Genomic DNA, 24,770 nt, shown 5'->3' with positions numbered 1-24,770 from the left:
TTACATCGTCAGTGAGGTCTGGGTGATCTGATATTATCAATGACACAGGTTTGTCTCTTTCCTCTTTGTTACCTTAACCATTTACATCCAAGTACTTGTTTTTTCCTTTTTTGTATGTGTGAGGCATGAATATATACATGATATAGCGATTTCATATGGATGATAAATGGAGATGTAATTTCCCAGCATGTGAATAAATACAAAGCCACCAACTCACACCAAGAAATCAGTAAAACCACATCTCGAAAAGTGGTTTGACCTCTTTTTTATTCACAAAAAAGACACCTTCCCAGCAAAATATTTTATGAACTGCTTCTCCACCTGTCCTTTCCAAAGGTTATTTTACATTTTAATTGGCTCAGGTATTTTTCCCCTCATTTATTAGGCTGATCAGACAGATGGAGGGGGAAATATATCGAAGAAAAGGATATCAAAAGAAACAAATGCTGCTTTTAAATGTGCTGCTGGTGCTGTCAATGCTCATTGTGGCAGATCAGCACCCAGCACATCTATGAAGGCCAGAAATAAAATGGGCAGTGCCAGAACTGCTCAGTGATGGGCAGAAAGTTCATCCTCCTGTGTTTATTTTCAGCAGCTCATCACCAGCATGAAGAATATTCAATAAATACCCAATGCACTGTAGACTGACACAGCTCTCCATGCCATTATTAATAGCAGTAACTATGCTAATATATGTAATGAGCTTCTTATCTCTCCTATAAACATGTAGTGCTGCATTAAAAGCACTTTTTAATCCCAGGTAATTTTAAGTTTTGATCAGCCTGTTCAAAAATCAGATTTTTTTTTTTTCATTGTGAAGCTTTGACTGCAGCCTTTGAAATACTGTGCTAAAAGGTGGCTTCCCATAATGTAGCCAGGAAATAATTGTGTTCTCTTGGAAATAACTGAACAGATGATAAGCCATCATCTCTTGCAGAACTTGGCCTTTCTGTATAAATAAATCCTCTCAGTGCAGGGATCCTGTGTGGTCAAACTGATTGCCAGAAAGAGAACACTCTCTGTTCATTATCTGGATCTCTTCACTCTACTCAATCCAAAGAGGCATTTTGCAAGAGCTTGCAATCACCAGAACAGAAAATAGATGCACTGAGATGTTATTGCATTTACAGAGAGCTCCAGGATAATTTATTTATGAGATGCCTTGTTGCTTTTACAGACTACTTACGTTCATCAAATTTTTGGCATTTATCCTTCCCAGTTGGGCCAGCGAAAAGCAGCCAATTAAGGTGTTATTCAGGCATAAAAATTCCAGCCCCATCACCACAGAAGCAGAGAAGCAGGAAAGGGAATTATCCAAGGGTTGTAGGTTTTTTGGTTTGTTTTTTTTTTTTTTTAGAAGCTTCTAAGAGGTTCAGCTCAGGTGGGTAGAAAGGGGTCTGGGAGGTGGCAGGTAGAGCTCCCTAGAGCATGTCAAAGAGCTGGGTCCTTCCCACCCAGGGCACAACATTGCTCTGCAGTGATGCCCTTCCCAACCCTCTCCAAGAGGAGTTTTTGGCAAGGTTCCCCTCCTGGCTGGTTCTTGATGAACCATTTGGTGAAGTATTTGGCCAATTTTCTTTGTGTGATCCGTGGGGATGTTCCTGTGCAGGGCCAGGGGTTGGACTTGATCCTGGTGGGTTCTTGTGGGTCCCTTCCAACTCAGCCTGTTCTGTGATCCTCTGAACCTGCCACCACCTGTTCTGCAGGTGCAAAGACTTGTCTGCTGTGTCCCATGGGGCTGCCCCCTGACTAGGAGGCAACTCAGTGGACAAAAATGTCATAATTGGAGCTTGTCTCCACAGCAGAGACTTTTACCAGGTGAAGACAGCGGGTGACTGAGCAGGGGAAAGCTGTGAGTTCATTCCTTGTGAGCCTGTAGTTCCTCACTCCTTGAAAAATGAGGATGGGGGAAGCAGAGGTGTCGGGTTTTCTGCCTTGTTTCACCCCAACACTTGCACTCAGAGTGCTGATGGTTTAGCCTTTCAATACACAGTTTGAATCCTCTCCTAACGTGGCTTTGTCCTACAAATCTGGCCATGAAGAAAGTGGTTCCCACTTTAATGGCAGCCCTAAAACGTTTTTTTTTGTCCAGCAAACAAATATCATTTGGAGTGTTCAGCAAAGCTATTGTACCTTTATGTCAACTCAGCTATGTCTGAAGCAAGGTTTAAGTGTGGTGGTGCTGCAGTTAAAGATCAAACCCAACTGTGTTTTGCATGATAACACTGTAAACCACTGCTATTCCTATTAAAAAAAAAAAAAAATCCATTTTCCTCCAAGAGATTACATTGTCTCTTTGAATTTAAGCAGCTAATATTCATAATAACATGTACATCATTAATCTTCAGACTTTACAGTCCTATTTAACCCAGCGAAGTTTCAAAGGGTACAGATGCCATACACTGTTTATTGAGATAGGAGGGAAAATCTAAATGAAAGATCTGAGGAATCAAAATTATATCTGTAACATTGTTGTTTTGATTTTTTAATCTGCAGAACACATTTAATGCCAGACATGTTAGAAAGCTACCAGGATATTTGCCTGATGAAGAGTTCTAGGGACACACTGGAAAGGGTAAACATATTAATTAGAGCTTGCACAGCTCCTTCTTGCTGGTGTAATCATTAAATTGATTTTTCCAGTCTGACATGTAATTGTTCCAGCGATGGAATCCTGCTTTCCACTCTCGTTCTGCTTCATCAATATTTCCTGTAAAACATGAAATGGGTTACATTAATCTAAATTTGAATCTCTTTGTATGCTAATTGAAAAATAATTTTGATTATCAATGTCATCTGCTCCAAATACGTTATAGGCTGGTCCTTTGCTTCTTTTCTTAAACCTGGAATGACTGAAAATTCAGTGATTGATGCTTTGTCTTTACATCAGGAAGGAAGCACTGCAAAGATATCATTCTGGCACATTACAGGGCAATAAATATACTTATTTATGGGTTTGTGGCTTTTGGATAATACTTCTGTCCATCAGATTCATCATTTTAAAGCCACTTTTTTTTTTAATTTTTTCAGTCCTCAAAACATTCCTTCGGTTCAATACATCTGCAGTGAAAACTCCATACCCTGAAGACTACAATATGTAAAATGAGATAGATGCTTGTAAAGATAGAGTGAAATCACAGCTTTATTCCAGGCAACAACAGGATTGCCATTAGTTTGGATGGATTTCGATGGATGGCCAGGATTTCACCCCACCCTGGAATAAACCCCCAAGTTAAAAGCAAAAAGGGTACAGGTTTGGAGCAGGAACTGTGAAATGTGAACTGTGTCAACATGAAACCATCTTCTCTTTCTAACCTGTAAAGCATTTGCTGACTAATCCCGTGTCCCAAGGCTACATTTATTGCCAGAATTGTTGTGAGCCTCAGAGCAGAGGGTGAGGATGAGAAGAGTAATAAAAGTACAACATTTCCCAAGGTTCCCAGAGTATTTTACAGACAGGGATCGCTCCCTCCAGCCCCCCAAAAGTACTTAACCCCCAGGGAAATGCAGTGACCTTGCAGGAAGAGCCCATCCAACAATGACATTAAAGGTAAGACAGGCAGGCTGTGCCACACCCTGTGGCTCATTAGTTTGTAGCAGTTGCAGACTTGAAGAAAAAGTTTGTAAAGCACTGATGACCTCGGAATGCTTTGTTCTTTCTGGCCCTGACTATCTGGGTGTCCCCGTTGCCCTAGCTGGCTTCCAAAAAAACTTGGTTATTGTGTTCAGGAGAGAACAGTTCCATGGTTTCTTTATGCTCCTCTGACTTTATGTTCTTCTGCTGCAGTGGAGCATCAGCCCTTTCCCTCCATAAATACACCCACCCTTCCCCCTTTTTTATGATCTGCCAGCACTGCAAGTGTAGCTGCTGATGTGAAAATGAAATACTTTTGTGTTTTACACATCAGTAGAGAAAATATTCGGGAAAGAGAGTTAAGTGAATCAGAGATTTAGTCTGGAGAAGCATCCAGTAATTTGGTTGCTTATCTGCAGTTTAGCTCAACATTTCCAAACCTTTTTGGTCTGGAAATCCAGATGGCAATTTAATGAGAGTTTGAAATGAGATTTACATTGCTTCTTGGTTTTAGTGAGACCAGAAATAAAACCAAGATACTTGTTTCTTGGGAAAGTTCTGTGCTTTGAACTCCATGTGGTTCAAAAGGGAAAGTGTAGAAAACAAGTATGGGGAAAAAAAAAAATCATTGAAAAATTAACCACACTCTTCTCCCTCAGTTCAAAGTTGTAAATAAGCTTGGTTATATCAGAGATCAAAGAAAAGTTCATGTATTTTAACATTTTTTTTCTTCTGCAGGCTACAATTGCCACTAACTCAGAGAGGATTTGTAAGTGCTGGTAACAATAAAACCTCATTTTGATTTGCTAAGCCATGGTTCAGAACTATGGGGAGAAGACACACTTTGCTTTCCTGGCTCTAAGAACTCCCCTTTGGACATTTCTTAATTTAAAGGTGTAGGCAGAGTCTCAGGTAAAGCCAAATTTTCCATGTTAAGTCAAATGGGTTGGTAATTTAGTGTATGAGCAGTGTTAATATAATTTGGAGAAAAACACGAAAGCCATGTTTCTTATCTTGCTCTTGATTTTGGGTATCCAGTTTTACTCATCCAGGCAAAGCCTCCACTTATGAATTAAAAAAAGACCAGTTCCTTCTTTAATTATTCAGGTGTAGATGTGTTTGAAGTCTGCCCAAAGACTTTAGAAACTGGAATATCTCTACCATAGACACATCTTGAATTAAAAGTCACTGTTGTAGGGTATAAATTATAGGGCATTTCAGTGCTTCTTAAAGATTATGGTGAAGAAGTGAGTCAGCCAGAGAAAGCAAAAAACTCAGAGTAGCCACCATTATGAATCTAAAAGACAAAAGGGGGAAGGAAAACATTGAAATAAGAACTTGGATTCCAATTTGTTTGCTTTTTGTTTTTTTTTTGTTTGCCTTTTTTTTAATCCCAGTGATAAGATCCAAATTGAAGTCACAAGTCAATGCATCCCATTATCACCAGCATCATCAATCTCTTTGAGGCAACCACCCATGACTTAAGACGAGCTGACAGCTGGGAGGCAGAGGAGGGAAAGATTAGAGAGAATTGGAGCTGACCGATAATTACAGCTGGGAGCTCTGGGTGGCTGCTCCCTGCTGCCCTGCCAGGGGGGCCACTAACAACCCACAGAGGGGATCCTGCTCCCTGCAGTCACTCAGGCAACTCAAACCTTGGAGTAATTCCCATCAGCCCAAAGCAAAGCCCAGTGAGGCTGACAAGGGGGAAAGGGATGGTTCTCCAGGCAGTGAATCAGGGCAGGTCCCAGTCCAAGGGTGCCCTTTAATGGCACTGCAGCAACGGGAAATTCATCACCACACCATCCTCTGGATGGGCCAGTAAAAGTGCTAATCTTCAATGTATTTTTGTGCATTCACATGAAGACTGGGACAAAGGCCATGTAGCTGTTATGATACAATGGAATTAATAAGGGATGACAAGTTAGGATTAATTTCTGCGTCCTCAACAGCTCATAATTAAAGGCACTTTAAAACTTCTTGATTCATTAGTGTGATCAAATGCCACAGGTTTGTGCTGTAGATTCTCGTGGTGAGAGTTCCACAAAGGTCCAGGAAGGAGAAAAGAAATGGGATCTATATTTCAGTATCTCTGTTCAGTGCTCTTGAGTCACCTGCTCCAGGTGCCCCTGCCTTGGCACTGGAGGATCTCCAGAGGCCCCTTCTTTAAATCACACTCTCTCAACATCAAAATTTCGTTAACCCCAACCATACATTCATTTTCACATGTATGTTTAAGAACTTCAGATTTCTTTCTTTACTGTTTTTCTTCTTCCAAAAGTCAGTAGAGCTCTCTGGGAGAGGAATCACTGTACAGGCTGTTGTTATCTTTCCAGTGCCATGGGATGGAAGGTCCTGGAGTTAGAAAGAAATCAGATTGCCCAGAGGTGCAAAGAGTAAATTTTGCTCTGTCAGTAGGTGCTGTAGTTCTGGTGAGGTGACTTTTGACTAGTTCACATTTTCGGTGGAAATTTAAAACTTATTCTGATGACAAATGTTCTGTTTAGTCAAATTTTTAACATCCTGACTCCCCTGAGTATTTAGCTCTGTAGAACCCAGACGCTGCTTGGAGGATCACAGCAAACACAATTATTTTTGTTACTCACTGGCCAAGAGGTTGAACTTTTCTCTGCCTCCACATCCAAAATCTTTTTAGGGTGGTTTTAAAACTTAATGTATTTATGTTACCTATTTTGATTCTCTTTAGATGATACATGATGCAGTAATATATTTAAAAAAAAATAGAAAAAATATGTATTAGGCACACTAAAATAGTAATGGACCAGTAATGGAAAGCTTGGCTGCCTGCAGCTTTCTATAATCAAGAGGAAGCAGGCATATATAAATAGTTAGGGCTCTAGATGCATTAAAGATTGTGTTGAGGAGGTAGAGACTAACATAGATGCTTTTATAATTAACATATGATTGCTCTAAAAGCTACTTAAAAGTCACTTAGTGTTTACTATCCCTCCAGTGTGGTTCTTGCAGAAGCAGTCAGCAGCAAAGCTCCTGGGGCTTGTCCCAGTGCCCACACCCTCAAATGGAATATTAAATCTGAGTGCTCCCTGCTCGTCTGGGGGTGAGGGGATGGAGGGTGTGCCCAGTGCCTTCCAAACACGGTTAAAATCCCTGTAGGAATTGTGTCTACTTGGAATTTAGAGCTCACGAGAGGCAGGTTTAGGGCCACTTTACTTGTCTAGTGATTGTTACCAAGTCGGGCACACAACGAAGAGCTCTGACCAATTATAGATTTATGTGTTGAAACTCGAGGAGAAGACATTGAGAAACCTCCCAAAACCACACAAAGTACTCCAGAGACATCAAGGCCATGTTTTACATGTGGCTGTTACTCTTGTGTTACTGTGTGAGGCTTATATCTTTCCTTATTAATTTTTCTAACCCATAACCATGTTGGTTTTTTTTTTTTAATGTATCTGATTTAGTTGCTCGAGGAAAATGTTAATTATCTAACCATAAAGGTGGCAGGGGCTAAATATTTTCCTCTCTCATATATTTTGACTGCCTCAAGGAACTTGTCTTGCCCAGCCAGTGATGGGAACAGGCTTGTTCAGATGCAGGACATGTTTGGAGCTGGTCATTAAAAGCTGAAAAGACCTCAAGGGGTGGCAAGGCTTGTGCTTGGATGGGTCAGGAACCAAACAAGTGGTTCCCAAGCACATCCTGGTCGTTTGACACTGAGAAATCATGGCAATTTCTGTAAAATAAGTTGCTTTGGTTGTCCTCTTTGGGTTCTACCTGATGGAATTCTACCTACCTGAACCCTACTTGAACCTGTAAAATTGATAACATAAAATCTCCTCACTTCTTCTTCTCTGTTGCCTCACATCACCTCGTGTTACAGCAACCTTTTCCTAAGAATATTGCAATGGAAGGAGTAATAGAAAAGAGACACCCTCAGAAAATGAGAAAATACATATATTTATGGCATTCACTGTCCTTTGGGCATAAGAGGAGAGGGGAAATGCAAAATAATACTTCAGTGAAGAGAATTATTGCAATATAAAGTATTATATCATGATTTTTAGCAGAACTTTATAGGAATTTTTTTTTTGTCAGAATGCTGTAACACTGTATGGGGATCATAATGGAAATACTATGTTTTTACATTTACAATATTTCAAGGACTGACAGATGCAGACACATGACAAAACAGCGCTACCTCAACAACATTCTTGTCTCAGCTCTATATGAGGATCCAGACATGATGATGCTTTTCATTTTTCCCAAGAATATTCTCATGGATTTCTTGTCATTAAATTTATGTGGTAAATCACTGATTATGGCAAAGTGATGAGTTTTTGGGGGATGTGTTCCCTCCTGCTCCACCCCAGAGCACTTGGTTGTGCTCAGCCCATTTGTTGGATACACATTTCTCCACAGGGATTCCCAGCCGGGTTCAAACAAAAAAAAAAATACAGAAAACAGTTCAGTTCTCCTGGCTCAGCACAAATGGCTTGTCAGAGTCTTTGAAACCTCCCCAAAATCCATCTGTAATTTGGAACGCCGTGATTTTAAAAATCACAGAGTAAGGCTCATAAATTATTCATTTTTACCTGCTGATTTTGCTTCTCCTGATTTAATTGAAAAACATCTGTTGAATTGAGAGGGGATAAAAGTTGAGCCATAATACAGTCATAGACTCAAATGAGGAAGGAATAAATTATCTCAGAAGGAATCATCTGTGCACCGTGACAGTTTACATATTTTTAAGACTTAACATATTTTTAAGACCGGCTTTCAAACTGAGCCTTACAGGAAGATTTTAAATTACTAATTAACATTTTAAACGTGTATCTTATTTTTGAAACCAGACTTTCCCCCAGTCAAACTGCAGGATGTGGTTCCAGAGCTGCAAAATCACTTTATAAAATCAATTCCTTTTGCAATCCAAAACCCAGAGGCTTGGTCTGTTTGCTGGACTCTGTGAAAACGATGGGGTCGGCCCTCTAAAAATTTGAGTTCTGCCTGTTCAGCTGGACTTAGAATTTCAAATAGCCCCTTATACTTTTGTAGGTAGTGAAATCTCAAACCCCTGTTTTATACAGGCACAAATGAGTTGTTTAGTTTAGGCAGATCTTGCAGTGTCTGTTTGTCATCAGTGGCTGACCCTCCAGAAATAAAACACAAGGCTCTCACGTGAGATGGAAACCAGAATCCCCTCCTGGCAGCAGCCACACACTTAATATCCTCTGTGGATTAGCTGCATGATAATAGAATCCCATAAATAATAGATAATATAATCTAACAGCCTCAGACACGTGAATTTCACACAGAACATCTAAAGCTTCCAGAAGTCCCTCCTTTAGCACTGTTTTTCCTGCTTTCCAGAGCATGGCAGCACCAAGACTCTTGCAGGGGGGTACCTTGAGAACAGGGATTTGCAGCACTTCTAATGCCTCCCATTGTGGCTGCATCTGCATTTTGGGACAGAGAAACTCCACATCCCAAAGTTCTGGGCCTTGGTTTGTCCCCAGTTTTCATCCTAACATAAAACAGGGTGGTGACCTCAGGCCAGAAGCACAAGGCACGTCCCGGGCACCTCATCAGGGACAGTTTTTTCTACCACTTGAACATCTCAGTTACAAATAATATAAAGATCTGAGCTCGAGTATCACATTAACATCGAGCAAACAATCCTGCATAAAAGTTTTATATAAAAGCATCTAGAAAAGGTTTGTTGTTTTTGTTTTTTGGGGTTTTTTTACCTGTCATTTCCAAGACTTTGGGGAAAAAATATTTCCAGAATCGACAGTGCTGAGCCCGGAGTTTCGTCAGGATCTCTGGAGTGCTGGTGCTCAGGGTCAAATATTTCTGTTCAGTACTGGTGAAGGCTGGCCATCCTACTCCGTTTATCAGGGTCCCGTTAGGAGCTCTAAGTGGGAAAAGAAACACTTCATTTGGAATGAGAAATCACTTCTGCCTACCAATACTGCATTATTCGGTTTTACTTAACAGTTATTTCAGTTTAAACGAGTTAGTTTGGATTTACTGATAAATCCTTTTGTAAGCAGCGGAAAGGGGGGAAAGAAGGTAAATGTGATTTAGTCTCATTTGAAAAAAAAATGTATTTATAGTCCCCTTTTTAGGTGTTCTGGGTTCATCTAAGGGAAAAAGTTGATAAATGACCATGTGAAAACTACTTGAATTTGGAGATTCTCACTGGAGATATAAATTATTATGGAATACTCAAGAACAAGCCAAGCCACAAGTCTGGAAGGTTGAGTGGTTTATGATTTAATTTGAAGGTTGCTGATCCCTTTAAATAGATTGGACTAAAGAACTGGGATAAACATGCAAGTAAAGCTACAAATAATGTCTAAACTTGAATGAAAAACAATTATCCCTCATTAAACAGAACTGTTCCTCCTTGAGTTATGTTCAGCCCTGTTAGTAGAGTGTCAAACGGGAACAATTTGAAATCTTCTGGAAACTGGGAAGAGGGACAGAGTGCTTGACCCTTTATAACACAACCTCTGCATGTTAAAGGATCACAGCTGTTGCTGTTAAAATAGTTGTGATAAATATTTATAAACCAACAGAATTCATAAAGATCTAGGGACAGGCATCCAGTTTTTCACCTCCAAAAAGGAGGTGAAAAAAAAATGTTTAAATACGTAGAACAATAAGAGTTTGGCATTAAGGAACAAATGAGACAGAACATGATTTTCAGAAAAAGGAGATAACAGAGGAGTCCAGGCTGTGTGGAGCCCATTTGGGTTCTGCTTGCCAAGAGTGGGAACGAGGTACCAGGTGCAGGTGGGAGCAGTCAAAGCACAAGATGCAGCTGCTGAAGTAGCATCAGCATCTCCCAGTTAATTCAGAATTAACCAAGCTTTCACATCAGGTTTTGGTGTTCTGGGGTCCTTGGCATTGGCTGCTTAGAGAAACTGTGTTGGGGGAAGAGCTTCAGCGTGTCATTTCCTCAATTGCTCCCTTCATTATGAATTTTTCGTGACTGATTCAGCTCTGATTAACCCCCAGCACCTTTTAAAACTGCACATTTATTTGTGGATCGTGAGAATGATGACTTAAGCAGAGCTGACTTGCACTTCAGTTCAAGATCAGAACACTAATGGTGCTGTCAGTATTCATTTAAGAGCTTTTATGCTATGAAATAAATCATGACATCCCACATTATAATTTCCAGGTGTGTGGGGGGATTACACAATGGCTCAATGGCTACAGATGTATTTTACTAAAAAAAAAATGATTGAAAGAACTGTCAGATGAACACAGCACTTTGAAAGCCATGAGCCTGCTGATTATGACATTCCCACTGCATTTCTAGGAAGTTTATGGCTCAAAGAAATGTCCAGCAATTTCCTTCTCTGCTTCATTATTGAAAATTTCCCAAGTTAAAAAGCAGCTCCCAGTTAGAGCAAAATGGAGATCACAGGAGCATAATTTTGAATGGGGAAGAACAAGTTATGATTATAACCTCATTGTTCCCTCACAATTGCTTTCATTCCTCCTTGCTAATAACTTCATGATGAGAATTGCAGTGCCCAGAATAGGCTATAAAATTCCCTGTTCTTTGCACCAAATTCTAAGTATAATAATATTCATACAGAAAAGTAAAAGTGTGGTGAGAACACCCTTAGTGGGCAGACAGGAATCCAATACGCTGCACAAACTTCTGTCCATCTGTGTTTGGATGGACAGCCTTTGCTGATGGATTACAGGAAATTGTTTCTGCTGACAAAAATAAGTTCAATTTCCATGGAAACCCCCTTCTTTTCATCTTCTGGCACTCCCTAGCCATCTCTGCTTCACTGCATTCCAGTTTTACCCTCTCTGTGCTGTCATTGGGGCCTGGAGGGGTGTCCTGACAGTGTTTGGATCGTGCATCTTCAGGAAAACTTCCATCTCGTGCATCTACCTTCTCAATTCATCTTTCTTGGACCTCTCTCCAGAACTACAAGCTCTAGTCAGGGAAAACCTTTATTTTGTTTGGAGAAAATCTTCAAGTGGTTTGGGTTGGAATGGATCTTTGAAGTTTGTTCAGCCCAACCTCCTGCAATGAGCAGGGACATCTTCAGCTAGACCAGCAATATGAGCTTCACTCAACATTTCAGAAGGAAGCTGGTTCCTTTTTTACACAGTTTTTCCTGTTTACAGGAGCAAGTCTCAAGGTAATTTCAAAATGCAACTATTTGAATTGCTCCCAGAGAAGAAATGCAAGAGACAGAGGAAAAAAAAACAAAACCAAAAAAGACCAAAACAAATTCAAACCACCTGTGTTTAAATTCTGATGTGAACAGAATTTGTCTCACTATTTCAGCTCTTTTTTTTTCCTCTGCATATGCCCTGAAGTTATAGCTGGACTCTCTCTACTCTGATAGTGATACAGCAGCTCATTTACAGTTAATTATTTTGTTAAGATATGTCTTTAGGGCAGCCAAACTTATTTTCTCATTAACTGGAAAACCAGAGTATCTTTGTGAGCTCAGTCTCCAGGAAAGCTGCTCTTGTGTTCTACCTTCAAGCTCACGTGTGCTGTTATTGAAATTCATGAGCATTATTTAATCTTGTGCTCAGTGGAAGTTACTTGGTTGTACTTGTTGTTGCAAAGATCAGGTTCTCCCCCCTTTGAGTATTTATGTCCACAACTGTCAATAGCATTTACTTTTCAAGATTAATTTATAGTAAGCATATTAGATTTGACATAGAAGTGAAAAGGGTTTTACAGGAGCTTATTCACTGATCATTTCTCTGTATTTAGTGTTCATCTTCAGCAATTTTAGAAGGAGAAAGTTGATTTCATTCAAATGGAAAACGCAACATGAACACAGTTCTGTTAATCATAATAAACATAAACACATTACCATTCTCATTAATATGATCAATATAGTCTGAAATACAATCCTAGCTCACTGCATATTTATTAATATTCACATAGTATTCCTTTTACAGATGGCTTATCACACAGATACACAAAAACACATAATTCATCATCTGACTTATTTTTTTGGTAAAAGTTCATGTCAGAAGGTACTTGGAAAATATTCACTTTATTTTGTGAGTGAGCTCTGGATAGCAGAGTGAGAACTCATAGAGTGCATTCCATCATTTGAAAGAAGTTGTTGTTTTATACTTCTAACTTATATTTTGACATAGTCCACAAAGAAAAATTTTCCCTGCTAACTCTCCCGAAAACATTTCTAGGCTGTTTTAGGATGAGTGCTGTAAACCAAGCGTAGCACATGCTACCTTAGATGGTCCCAGCCTTTCACCATGTTCCCCTTTAGCTGCTCTATTTGTAAACAGATCTGGTTAATGTGCTGTGCATTTCCCCAGAGCACAAGAAAACCAACCTGCCCATCGTTGTACCTGCCTAGCACAGCTGAATTAGGCCAAACCCAAACCCACCCACAGATTCAGAGGCTGGAACGCATTTTGACCTCCAGTCGCTGGTGCAGCCCTTTCCTCCAGACTGACAGATGTTTGCTCTGCCTGGCTGGAGCTGTTGGTGGAGGGATTGCTCCCTGTGAAGCCTCAAGCACTGATTTCACCTGGAAATCAAAGGGAGCCCTGTCCCTCCCAAAAGTGACAGTGTCGGCTTCACCCTGGTGGGAGCTGCTGATGCTCATTTTCAGTTTGGCCCTTTTTTTTTTCTTTTAACCAGCTTTTCTTTTAAAGGAAGGAGAGGGTGAATGTGAATCATTTTTATTACCTTTTGTGATTCCTTGTAGCTGTCGGGCAGCACTGGCAGTGAGCTGGTTTTTATGGGATGGTGTTTTATGGTGTGTTACCATGGGCACCACAGAACTGGGAGGGGGAACGGCCTTGGAGCTGCAACAGCAGCAGGAACCCCATCATCTTGTGCAGGATTTCTGCAGCTGCATTACAGACCCTCTAAGAATGATGGAAACAGTCAGCTCAAACAAGAAGCACATTGTAAATGTTTCACCCCAAAGGAAGCTCTGGGAGTAAAGGATGGTTCTGCACATTTCTACACCTGTCTGTCTACGTCTACAGCACACCTGGAGGGATTTAAAAGACATGTAGATGTGGCACCTGGGGACACTGGCAGTGCTGGGGTAACAGGGATGATCTCAAAGGTCTAAACCAAATAGATGAACCTTTTCTTTGTTTTTCCTTATCTGTTTGTTTGGTTGATTGGTTTGGTTTTTTTGTTGAGGTTTTTTGGTGGTTTTTTTCCCCACACAGTCTGGAAGAAAACATTTTGTTGCTTTCCCTTTTATTCCCCATGGACAGAAGGACACTTCTAATTAGCAGGAATGCTGATGAGGAGCAACCAGGCTCGTGCTGCCTCAGTGCTCTGCTGAGGGCAGGGAAGTTGTTTTTGGCATTAGTCAGGCAAACTTATCCAGATGTCTCATGTAATTTCTAAAGGCCAGGACGTGTGATATTTTTACCTGTGTTCATCTCCCCAGTGCAACACAACAACTGCCTGGTTAATATCAATTTTGGGGGGTGGTGTGGTTTGTGTTAGGCTTTGCCTGGATAGTACAACTGGGAGCTTAACAGATAATTCCAGCCCAGTCCCATTAAAAAGAAGAGCAGGTTTTACTTTTAACTACTGGTTGAGTCTTCTTCAAACCCTCAAGCAGTTTGTCTTATTACTGGTTTCTTCATGCCAGGCTGTTATTTTCAGATGACTCACTGGTAAGTAGACACCAGAGAGGGCCATGAGGTTGAAGGCTCCAAGCCCTTACCCTGAGGAGCAGTCCTACCTACTGGAACAAAGGAAATGAACATTCCCTGGAAACTTTCCTAAAAAAAGTTAGCCAGGGAAAGGATGAAGAAATATCTGTAAAAAACCCCAGAAGCTCTAATTCCTGTATAAAATTTCCATTCAGAGACTGAGGCCTTTATAAATCTGAAAAGCTCTCTCTGCGTGCATATGTAGATTGCACCTGATGCAATACCACCATCAACTGGGTTGATATATCTATGGTTCAGTATAATGAACTTATTCTTAGCTCTTTTTAAATTCAGGTAGTTATCCAGGACATTTTCCTAAGTCAGCTAATCTTCTACCACCCATCAAAATGACTCGATGGGTCTCCCCAGATAAAATCTTTACATTATGCCAAAATATTTTACATTAAATTGCACTCTTTGAGGCTGTTTGATATTTAAAAATGCAAAAGCAAAAAATAAAAGATGACAGGGGCGCTTTTCTGCTCATTATCCAAAGTTTATGAGTGGCCCATTTGGAATAACAAGCAAGGGGGAGTTATACTGGTTTTGGTGTCACTGCTGCTACCAGTTGGTGCTCTTTATACATGATACTGCATAGTAAGTTAACTTGTTAGTCTTAATTTAATTGAGGAGCCCTTCAGAGCACTCCTTAATATCAGCTTATCATGAAACATCCTTTTTATTGAACCCTCTGCACAATTGTGCTGCCACAATTAGGAGTTTATTTTTAAAATACTCTCTTAAGGCCTTTATCTTCTTAGACTGATGGGACAGACAGCAGTTATCTAATCTATTAACTGAAGTTATTATTATTATAGAATAATAATGACAATAATAACAATACTACTACTACTACAACAACCAAACTTTAAAAACTCTCATACTGGAAGGTAGCAACTCAGACAAGGGTATATCAGCATGTACAATACTGGATTTTTAGAAAGTGTCCATGATTATCTGTTTCATACACTAAATTTCCTTGGAGCCTTTGGCATCAGTGTTCCCAAGGTCTCAGTGCCTGTGACACCATGAAGAACTGTGGAACTTGGAAAAAAAAAAAATCCAAAAAAAAAGGGTCATATTTAAAATAATTTGATATATTAGAAGTGAATTGTTGTGAGAAAATAGTAACCAGTTTCTGAAATTCTAAGTAATTAAACCTTTCTCATTTGCTTGTTCCTTAATAAGGTGCAAAAATCCTAATTTTGTGAAATTTGAGCCCACAGTACTGAATGGAAGGACTCCTATGATGAGCACTACAAGTCTGGGAGAGGTGCAGATTTAAATCCTTCAAATACATTTATTAAGCAGCTGGTTCTGGGGGAAGTTCATTAAATCCTGTTATGCTCAGTTCTCACTCCCAGCTCACACACGCGAGTTCATAATCCAGTGATTGCAAAGTGCCCCTGAACCACAGTGAAAAAAACCTGCTTTGTAAGTTATATGGAAGGTAAATATTATTCCTTCTGCTGATCCTTGAGGAAACCTGTAGGATCCAGCTGGCACAGCCCTTAACTGGCAGAAAGTGGAGAAGGACCTTTGCAGCCAGGCTTCCTTACACCTTCACTGGCTAAATAAAGCTCAGGATATTCCTTCCAGATTCCAGCTGGGTGACAGCAGATGAGTGTTTAAATGCCTTAAACTATAAATTATCACGCTATGTGCTGTTACAACCAGTATCAGTTGCAGGAAATGAAGCAACAAGGTGTTGCTTTTTTTTTTTTTTTTTTTTTGGTCTTATTGTGTTCTGTTCAAAAGAATCCATCAAATTGAAGTGATTCTTGATCGTGCTTGGTGCTTATTCACGATTTCCTGTTCCAAGAGTCACTGCCACAGTGATGATTTCACACCTTCTCCAGGACTCCAGGTTCTGGTGCGAATATTCACATTTCATATTTACATCACTTTTGAACAGACATGAGAGAGGCAACACCCCAGCTTAGTCCTTCTTTATTCTGAAGGAACATTTCTGCCTTTTTTATTTTATTTTTTTTTAATGTTCCTGTAAAGTACTTTGTAAGATCCTCGTGTCCTTTTGTATGGGATCAATTTTAGCTTTAAAGGACCACTTTTCAAAGCTGTTATTTCATAACACTCTTGGCTGCAGCAAGAAATCAAATGGAACTGTAGTTTTTAGTCTTAGCTTGCAGAGGTTCTAGAGGGCTGTTTGGAAATGGAAGAAGGTCCTGAACCCTATTGAGACTTTGAAGGAGCAAGTAACTTCCAAAGAAGGTAAGTAAAGGAATAAGCAGAGAGGAAGGCACATGGCACTTGCCCTTTTAGTCATCCTCTGAGACCTCTTTTCCTCCCCCTCAGGACCTGGGAAAAAAAATCTTACACAGTATCTTAACCAGAATTACTCCCTGGGACAAACCTAAAGAGAGGGTGTGAAGGGAGAGAAAAATGGTTTTATTGCCGTGGAAGTATTAATACTTTGTTTTAAATTCCCGGTGCCTTTGGTAAAATTTGTCATCCCTGTTGGTTGTGAGAGAGAGTGGATACTGTGCTGATATGTGTATGATTGCTGGTTCCACCCCTTGCTTCCTCTCCCATTAATAAAGTTCATCCCAGGCACCCAGGAATTGTTGGATAAATGTGTCCAGCTCTCTCCTTATCTTTAGAGCCCAGATTTTCAATACACACTGTGCAGTTGATAGTCCACTAGGATATGATGTTTGAGATTTGCTTCCAATTGTAGTTGCCCTAATCATGAGTTCCTTTCAAGGCAGATGCTCCACACAGCCCTGCACTGAACAAAATCACGTGGATTCAGCGTGTCCTGACGGATTTCATCATAGTGGCATTTTCCTTTTTATTTCCCACTACTGCCACTGCTTTATTTCTCTGAGTGGGAGGAAGTGCATGAGTCACAAACTTTCACTGCCATGTAATCCAGGCCAAATTGAGCAGTCCTGTAAAGGAAACTATTGGGCAGCTTTCAGGAGGGTGTATATGTGTTATTGCTTCATCAGAAACAGAACTGCTGAGACTTCATGCTGCAAGATGTAAACAAGAATGTATAACATTCACAACCTCCCAAAGATATTTGGAAATAATAATAAAAAGGATGAAGGTTTTTTCTGGTCTCTTATAAATTCACTGTAGGTTTGACACTTACAAGTGGAAGTTACGTGCAATTTTCCTTGATAAACACATTCAAATTCTGTCCCAGCATTGTAACATCTTCTGATTTGAAAGACAACAAGAGGGAAATACCAACATTTGGACTGAGAGTTGTGAAAGACGCCCTCAAGAAGAAAAGGGGGGATATCTGAACCTCTTTAAAGTTCTCTTTCAAAATTGAGGGGGCTTAAGTGGAAATTATGGCGTGCAATTATTTCACAACTAGGAAAAAAACAACTGTTAAACCTCCAGGCATTTCCAGTTGTACAGAAAATTCACTTGGAGGCTACTCACTGAAAACACCATGAGTAAGAGGCATGAGAGGCAGATATTTAAAATCTCATTAGTTAAAGTTTAAAAAAAAAAAATCACAGTATTTGAACAGCCATTCCAATAGGAAAAGGATCCCTCTGGTGTAAATTTGAGGCAACAATCTTTAGGGTTTCTACTGTATAAAATCGGGAAGTTTTTTAATGTTCCCTCAAGGAAAGGTAAAGAACACAGATGGGGATCAGAGACATCTGGAAAAGCAGAGGATGGAAGCTTTTAATTTTACATAGAATTGTGTAACATTTAGTAGAAAAGCCTCATTTCTAATAAAGCAGCTTCTAGATTTGTGGGGACAGAACCTCACAAACCCTGTGACTAAATTTCTAACTACATTTACCTACAAGTGCCTTCTCTTGCAGCTGATTAGAAAAAAAAAATTAAACACCATGTTGAGCTACCTTCCAAAAATATGGTGTTGGGTAACCTCTGCTGCTCCTCATTTCCTCCCTTCTCCCCTTTGCCACTTCCCTGAAATAAGCCAATCTCTTGCTTTTGGGAGTAAATTAAAATGTGTACTGAAAGGTTTCCATTCTTCCTGGGAAATTTCTCGGCAGGACTTCAGATTAGTGTGTTCCAGAACCACCTGGAAAAATGGGGTTTGCAGACCTTTCAAACTTCAATTTCTGTCGTCTGATGATGAAACAAGGACTAAGCTGCAGAAAAGCAGCGTGGAAGAAGAGTGGCCCTAAAAAGAGGATTAACTGTGAGTGAACATCAATTAGAATTTCACAGTGACTTTGGCAGCCATGTGTTTAGGTGTCTGTAAAAGTTATGATACAGGGAAAGCAATCCCTAATCCTAGATTATCTCTGAAGGGTGTTGCCTTTATGAGTGAACCTGCCTTACACACAAGTCTGAATGAGTTCATGTGTACCCTTCCTTCATTTCTCTGTTCACAGATTTGTTCACCCCCTGAAGTGCTTACAAGTCTTTCAGATATTTTCTTCTTTCATATACCAATCTCTTTTTTGCTCTTTCCCTCCTCTTTGTGTATTTCTTGGTCACTGACCTCTTGCCTCAGTCAGCGTTTCCCTCTCTTGCTTTCCCATTTTCCTTACTCGTGTGTTTTTCATCAAACACTGAATTATTTCCACTCAGGCTTCTTACTCCCACTCCCAAATATGAGCCCCTTCCCCAGCTCCGTTCCCTTCCCTGCACATGCTCCAACCCCTCAGGTTTCCCTCCCTTCTTTTACAGGGTCAGCTAAAGGCAGCACAGCTCTGCAAAAAAAAAAACCACCTCAAAGAGATCCACTCCTTTTCTCAGACCTGTGTGTGGGTGTTGATGTGTCTCTGCCTCCACTGCAGACCCAGGGAGTTCACCTTGCTCCGTCCCAGGGCTGTGAATCATCACTGATGGTTTTGATCCCTCAGCCTTCGACAACTGAATTAAAGTTTCCCCTTCTCCATCAAGCACTGCCGGTCCTCTCTTCAAGGCAAACCTCTGCATTGTGGTCTTAGGTTTTTAGTTTTATGTCTCACTCAATTACTCCTTACAATATTTGGACGTTTCCTTAAGAGATGTTCTCCTCTCCTGTTTGAAAATAATAGCTTGACTCATCTGTCTTAGGGAATAAAATCTGTGTGGACGGAATTGCATTTGCTGCACAAGACGTCCTCTTGTAATTGCAATATTTGTAATAGCATTAAACCAATCTAAACAATTTTGTATCCCAGACCTATTTTGAAAAGAGGGCTGAACCAAATACTCCTGTTTTCAGTTCTGAAATTCGATGACAGCTTGTCAGCTTGCAGCCAGAAAGGGAGAGATGCCTGCCAAAGCAGGGCTCGAGTTACTGATTTTTTCCATGATGCACTTATTTCCAAATACTTCGCTAAAAAGGTGTTTCCATTACTTCTTCTGAATATAACAATATATAGGGACCCTGCAAAGATGATGATGAGTCACTTTTAAGAACCTAAAACTGAAGGTGGAGAAATAGGAATAAAGTTTCTTAAAATTTGACCTTGATTTTTGGGGTCTTTTTTTTTTTTTTTTTGGTTTTTTTTTTGTGGTTTTTTTTTTTTTTTTTTTTTTGGTTTGGTTTTTGTTTTTTTTTGTTGTTGTTGTTTGTATTTTTGTTTGTTTTTTTGTTCATTACTGTGATTTCCACAATTTTTTTTCATGCCTCAGAAATTACACTAATGGGAGTGAATGTGAAACTAAATATGCCATTTGGGGCAAAATAAAAGCTTTGGTTTTCCTTAACATGGGAAAGGAAGACTTTCCATAGAACTATTTTTGCTTTTAGAAACCCTTCTCATGGTTTGTTTATACCCCTTGTGTTTTTTTACCTCACGCCCAGAAATCTTTTGTTTCTGGATTCTTATCAGAGAAAATCACCAGTTAAGATGAAAAGTGACTTTTTCTAGATGAATGTGAGGTGTCAGGAGCATCAGCCTCAGGAAAAGTCTCCTCTTGGTGCCCCTGAGCTCTGGCTCTGGTGTGTTTGAAGACCCTGTGAGGATCAGAGGGGCTCCAGCACAACCACCTTCCTCTCTCCATGTGGCTCTCTGGAAGAAATACAGCCCACAGTAAATTTCTGACCTCGAAGTGGCTTAGTGGTACATAAAACTTCCTACTTCCTGAAGTATAAGAAAATTAAAAGTGGTTGGAGTTTTTTATTTTTACTTTTTCCCCAGTATATCCAGTCCCTGCCATATAGAGTGTACAGGTCCCCAGTTCAACTGCTGCCTGGACTCTATATGAGGCTGTTGGTTTTGTTCTCACTGCTCTGAAACTACTTTCTATAAACAGGTTGTGATAAGTTGGTAACAAAAGCACCGAAATTTATTCTATGTCTACCAGAGGAACATCAGGGAAAGGCAATAATAACCAGACAAAGTGCTTCAGAGCTTTAGTGGGACAATCAAAGCCTCACAAATTCCCCTAAAACATAGCAGGAAATATTTCAAAGGCTTCACTTTATAGGAAAAGCTGCAAAGATTTGTTTCGGTGGTTGTAAAACCGGCAGCGAGACAAGGCTTGCCCGTTTCCTTTTATCCCAAACATTTTTCACAAAGCCTTAAAAAAAAAAAATAAAATATTAGCTTTGTGTGTCCCTCTATATCCTTATTTGAGTTCTCATCTCGTCTGGTTTGTCTGTCCCCCTGACACTTTGCATCACTCACCACTGAAGAACGCAGCGACCAAAATTAATGAAGAAAGTAACGGGAAAAGCATAACCTGGAGCCCACTGGTTTTGGGGGCCCTCCAGTTTTTCATGTGAGATAAAACTGCTCCTTCCTACAGGTAGCAGAGAATTCTGCTGCTTCTGATTGATGGCACCTGTTAGTGTCACACTACTTTTGGAAGCTTTCTGAAGAATAACAGAAGTGCAGCAAAGAAATGAGCTTTAAAAGGGTTCAAAAAGAGAAATTTCAATTTTTTTCGCCACGGGTGTAGCTTAGGATAAAGTGTGCTGGAAAGAATTCAGGAGAGGGCCACTGAAAACTGACATTACTGTTAAAATGAATGTTATTTACACAGGAACATGATCATTCTGAGCCTGATCCATATGACATCACACTGTGGTTTCCTGCTGAACCCCATTTGACCACATCTCTTTGTCCAATTTGATGATATGTGGTATTTTATCAAATGATTTTAAGGCTAACAATTGATATTCCACTGCCAATGTTCTTAAATACAATAATCAGCTGAGGAAACCCTGGGTCAAGGTACAGGGAGGAATTTAAACTCCGAGTGTAAATCAAGTACATTGATTTTGGAATCTGTTCTTTCTTATAACACAAATATTTTATTATGTTTGATTTATTCAGGCAGCAGAAGTAATAAGTCTCTTTCTTCCCTTGCTGGTAGAACAGAGATTTTTTTGAGGGTATGATGAAAATATTGGTTTTTCAAGGATCAAATACATGCAACTAAAAAAGAAATATTTTATGAAATTACATTAATAGCACAAGGAAAAACTGGAATAGATGGTCAACCCTACTCGATATCAAAAGTTCAGTCTTGAAAAATTATAATGAAATGAAACAGCAGAAATGTTCAGGTGACAGAAAAGGAATTGTCATTCCTGGAAGCTTTTTTTAAATAGCAGTTTGATTTCTCTGCACCTTCATGGACATCACTATCCACCCCCAGACTGACCTCACACTGCTCAGCCAGCTCATCCCTACCTGTGGACTTTCTCCCTCCTTCCAAGACCCCAACAGACCATCTGATTCCTTAGATCTGTTTTGGAAGTAAATCAAGGGCTGATCCTGAGCATCACAGCCAGGAATCCTATGGCCCTCCCAGTCTGTCCTTTCACCGAGATGCTCCGTGGTCACTGCTTGAATAGTCACTCCCACCGGGTCTTTTTTTTGTTTTCATTCTTCTCAAACTACTTGAGGTGATAAATCTGTGATACAGTGAACAATATGGTGTGATCTAATAGCATAAAATATAATACTGTAATACTATATGATGTGATAATTGGGATTGTTCAGCCTGGAGAAGGGAAGCTTTGGGGTGATCTGATTGCAGATCAGATACCTTCCAGTACCTACAGGGGGAACTTTAGGAAAGATGGAGAGAGACTGTTCACAAGAGCATCTACCTTCGAATATTTGTTCCTGTCTCTACTGAATCATCTACATCTCCCATTCCCTGTTCATATTCAAAAATAAAAATTCTTGATGCCTGTAATTTTCCAGGAAAAGTGGTCACTTATCATCAATATTTATTTTTAGCAAGGATGTGAAATAAGAAGTGTCTGGAGATTTGGAAAATTGCATCTGCTACTGATGGGGGTGGACTGGGAAAGCCTTGGGCTGGCTGACAGTCTCCTTTTAGTTACTGAGAAAGGCAGAAATCAGGAATCTCACATGCACTCTTGGGATGCTTTGAAGGAGTCACTTCTCCTTTTCTCCCTAACAAGTCTACTTTTGTTCTTTCATGACTTTGGGGCTTTCTCAGGAATTTTCTTGCTTTTACCCTTCAGATTCTTTCCCCCATCCCACTGTGGGGGAAGTGGGTGAGCATTTTTCTGGGGTTTAGCTGCTGCCTGGGGTTAAACAATGACAGAAACAGAAAATTATCTTGAAGTGCATATTTTTAACTTTTTCTATCATCAATTTAATTCCTCACATGAGGATAAAAAACAAAGACCACTAAGGTCAAACTTTGGGCTTGAAGACCCCTCTGAGAAACAGCTCTCAGTCCCTCCTAGCCAGAAAACAGCAGGAAAAACATGATTTCTTCCAATTTTGTTGACTCTATCTCATCTCCTTCCCTTTGCAGGCTCCTCTTCCCTCCCTTGTGCTCTTGTACTTCTGCACATTAGAATATTAGGTCAAACGCCCTCACTAAAATTTGTGCTGTACAACATTTCTCATTTTCATCTTTTTTTTTTTCTGCTTGATTTTCTCCTCATCTGCTGGAGACATCAATGGGAATTTTCCCCTCTGAGGTTTACCCTTTGATCATGTCAGAGTTTCCTATAAACATTATATCAAAACAGGGCTTCCCCAGTTCTTTATAAATGTTTACCGTGTGCTCAAATATGCCAGGAAAACAAGGATCACCTCTTAATCTTGGAATTATTAGCAATTTTTATTACTTCCTCACACTGTGAATAATGTGTAACAGAGCCTGAGGTGTCTGTGCTCTTGTCAGGGAGTGAAGTGTCACACAGTGGGTAAATCCTAATTTTTTACTGCTACATAAATTGCACAATTTTATTGTTTATCCCAATAGTGATGCTTTTGATTATTGTGTGGAAGCAGAGAGAGGGATTATTTTGCTGTTTGCTGTGGAAACCACCTGAAATTCAATCTGTAGGGTAATCTAATTACAGTGTGAATGATAATCAGACGAGATGACAGCACTGTCTTCTACAAAATTCAACCTGAATGTACCTTATGTTGTCTATTTTTAGCAAGCTACAGGGACAGGCACAGTGACCTTTGTTTGCACAACAGGTTATTGAGATTAATATATATATACACATACATGAAAATTATGTAGATGAAAATTAAATATATGTAATTTAGTGTAAAATAACGGTTCACAGAACTGTGAATACAGTTCTGTAAAATTTAATACGGACCTGAATTTTCTTTTTCCATTAAGAAATGGTTGTGTTTAATGGAAAGCTCTGCTGTCTCTAGTGTAAGATCCTGATTTCAAACCCCTGCAGGGCATGGAGTGTGTAATAAGGAGCCTTCACTCACTCTGCTCTCCACCAAGGACCAAAAGACACCTCAAAGTCGTGTTGTCACAGCGTGTCTTCACGATGCAGGAAGCGTCACCAGGCTTTTCCAGACCTCACCTCAGCCTGGCAACCTATCACACGCATTTTTGGCATTGACAAATCAACTGCACAGCTCAGTTCCAGAGCCTGCAGCCTGCTGGATGTTTCTCTCTGCACCACAGCCTTTCCCACTGAATTCCCACGGAGGGGTGTCAGCAGGCTCAGAGTGGAGAGGGAGGCGGGAAGAGCTCGGAGATTAAAGTTTAGATTAAACTTCACGATAATAAAACCTGTATTAAAACACTCTGCACTGATGAGCACAGATGTTTTCTGAGTTTTAACATCCTCACCACCTATGGTAAAAGAAATACCACAAGCTCCAAACATATAAAGGGGTAGGAGTTGTTAAGGTAATTAATATTCCTACAAACCAAGATAATCAATCAATCAATCAATCAATCACATCTTGATTAACGCCACAACCAAGGCAACCCTTGGATGAGTAAACAGGGAATATCAGGTTGAACTAGAAGGGATAGATGACACCTTTAATTACAACACCTTGGGGACAACAGTGTTTAACTCCAACACGGAAAACTCCAAGGAGGTGTCGATGAATCACAGGTTTAAAGGTGGATAGTTATTACTTAAGGACTTGAAAAAAACTCTATTATAGTGAAAGCTTCAAGAGTGCAACCTGGTTTATTTAACAAATAAAACAATAAAAAAGGATTAAAGGTTATTAAGGATTATTTGAATAGACCCTTAATAAAGATTTTTATCTCCATATGGAAAAAATCATAAAATAAAGCTTAAAAATTGTCAAACAAAACATAGTGTTTGGAAAAAGTAGAA

The 24,770-nt window shown here is 39.9% G+C and overlaps 1 protein-coding gene across 1 annotated transcript in view; it reads right to left on the bottom strand.

Moving 5' to 3' along the window:
* Positions 1 to 2,387: 2,387 nt before the first annotated feature.
* Positions 2,388 to 24,770, bottom strand: part of BCHE (butyrylcholinesterase) — a 49,273-nt gene continuing 26,890 nt past the window's right edge. The window contains exons 3-4 of the mRNA XM_050308028.1: positions 9,301 to 9,467; positions 2,388 to 2,710 (exon numbers count right to left, since the gene is read on the bottom strand). Of these exons, the coding sequence (XP_050163985.1) occupies positions 2,589 to 2,710; positions 9,301 to 9,467 (289 nt within the window). The 3' untranslated portion in view covers positions 2,388 to 2,588. The remainder of the gene's footprint in view (positions 2,711 to 9,300; positions 9,468 to 24,770) is intronic.

This window comes from Myiozetetes cayanensis, unplaced genomic scaffold (genome assembly GCF_022539395.1).
Source record: "Myiozetetes cayanensis isolate MyiCay16 unplaced genomic scaffold, myiCay2020 scf13, whole genome shotgun sequence".
NCBI classification, from domain to species: Eukaryota; Metazoa; Chordata; class Aves; order Passeriformes; family Tyrannidae; genus Myiozetetes; species Myiozetetes cayanensis.
The sequence above is the reverse complement of the archived record's forward strand: the minus strand, read 5'-3'. Positions and strand labels throughout refer to the sequence as shown.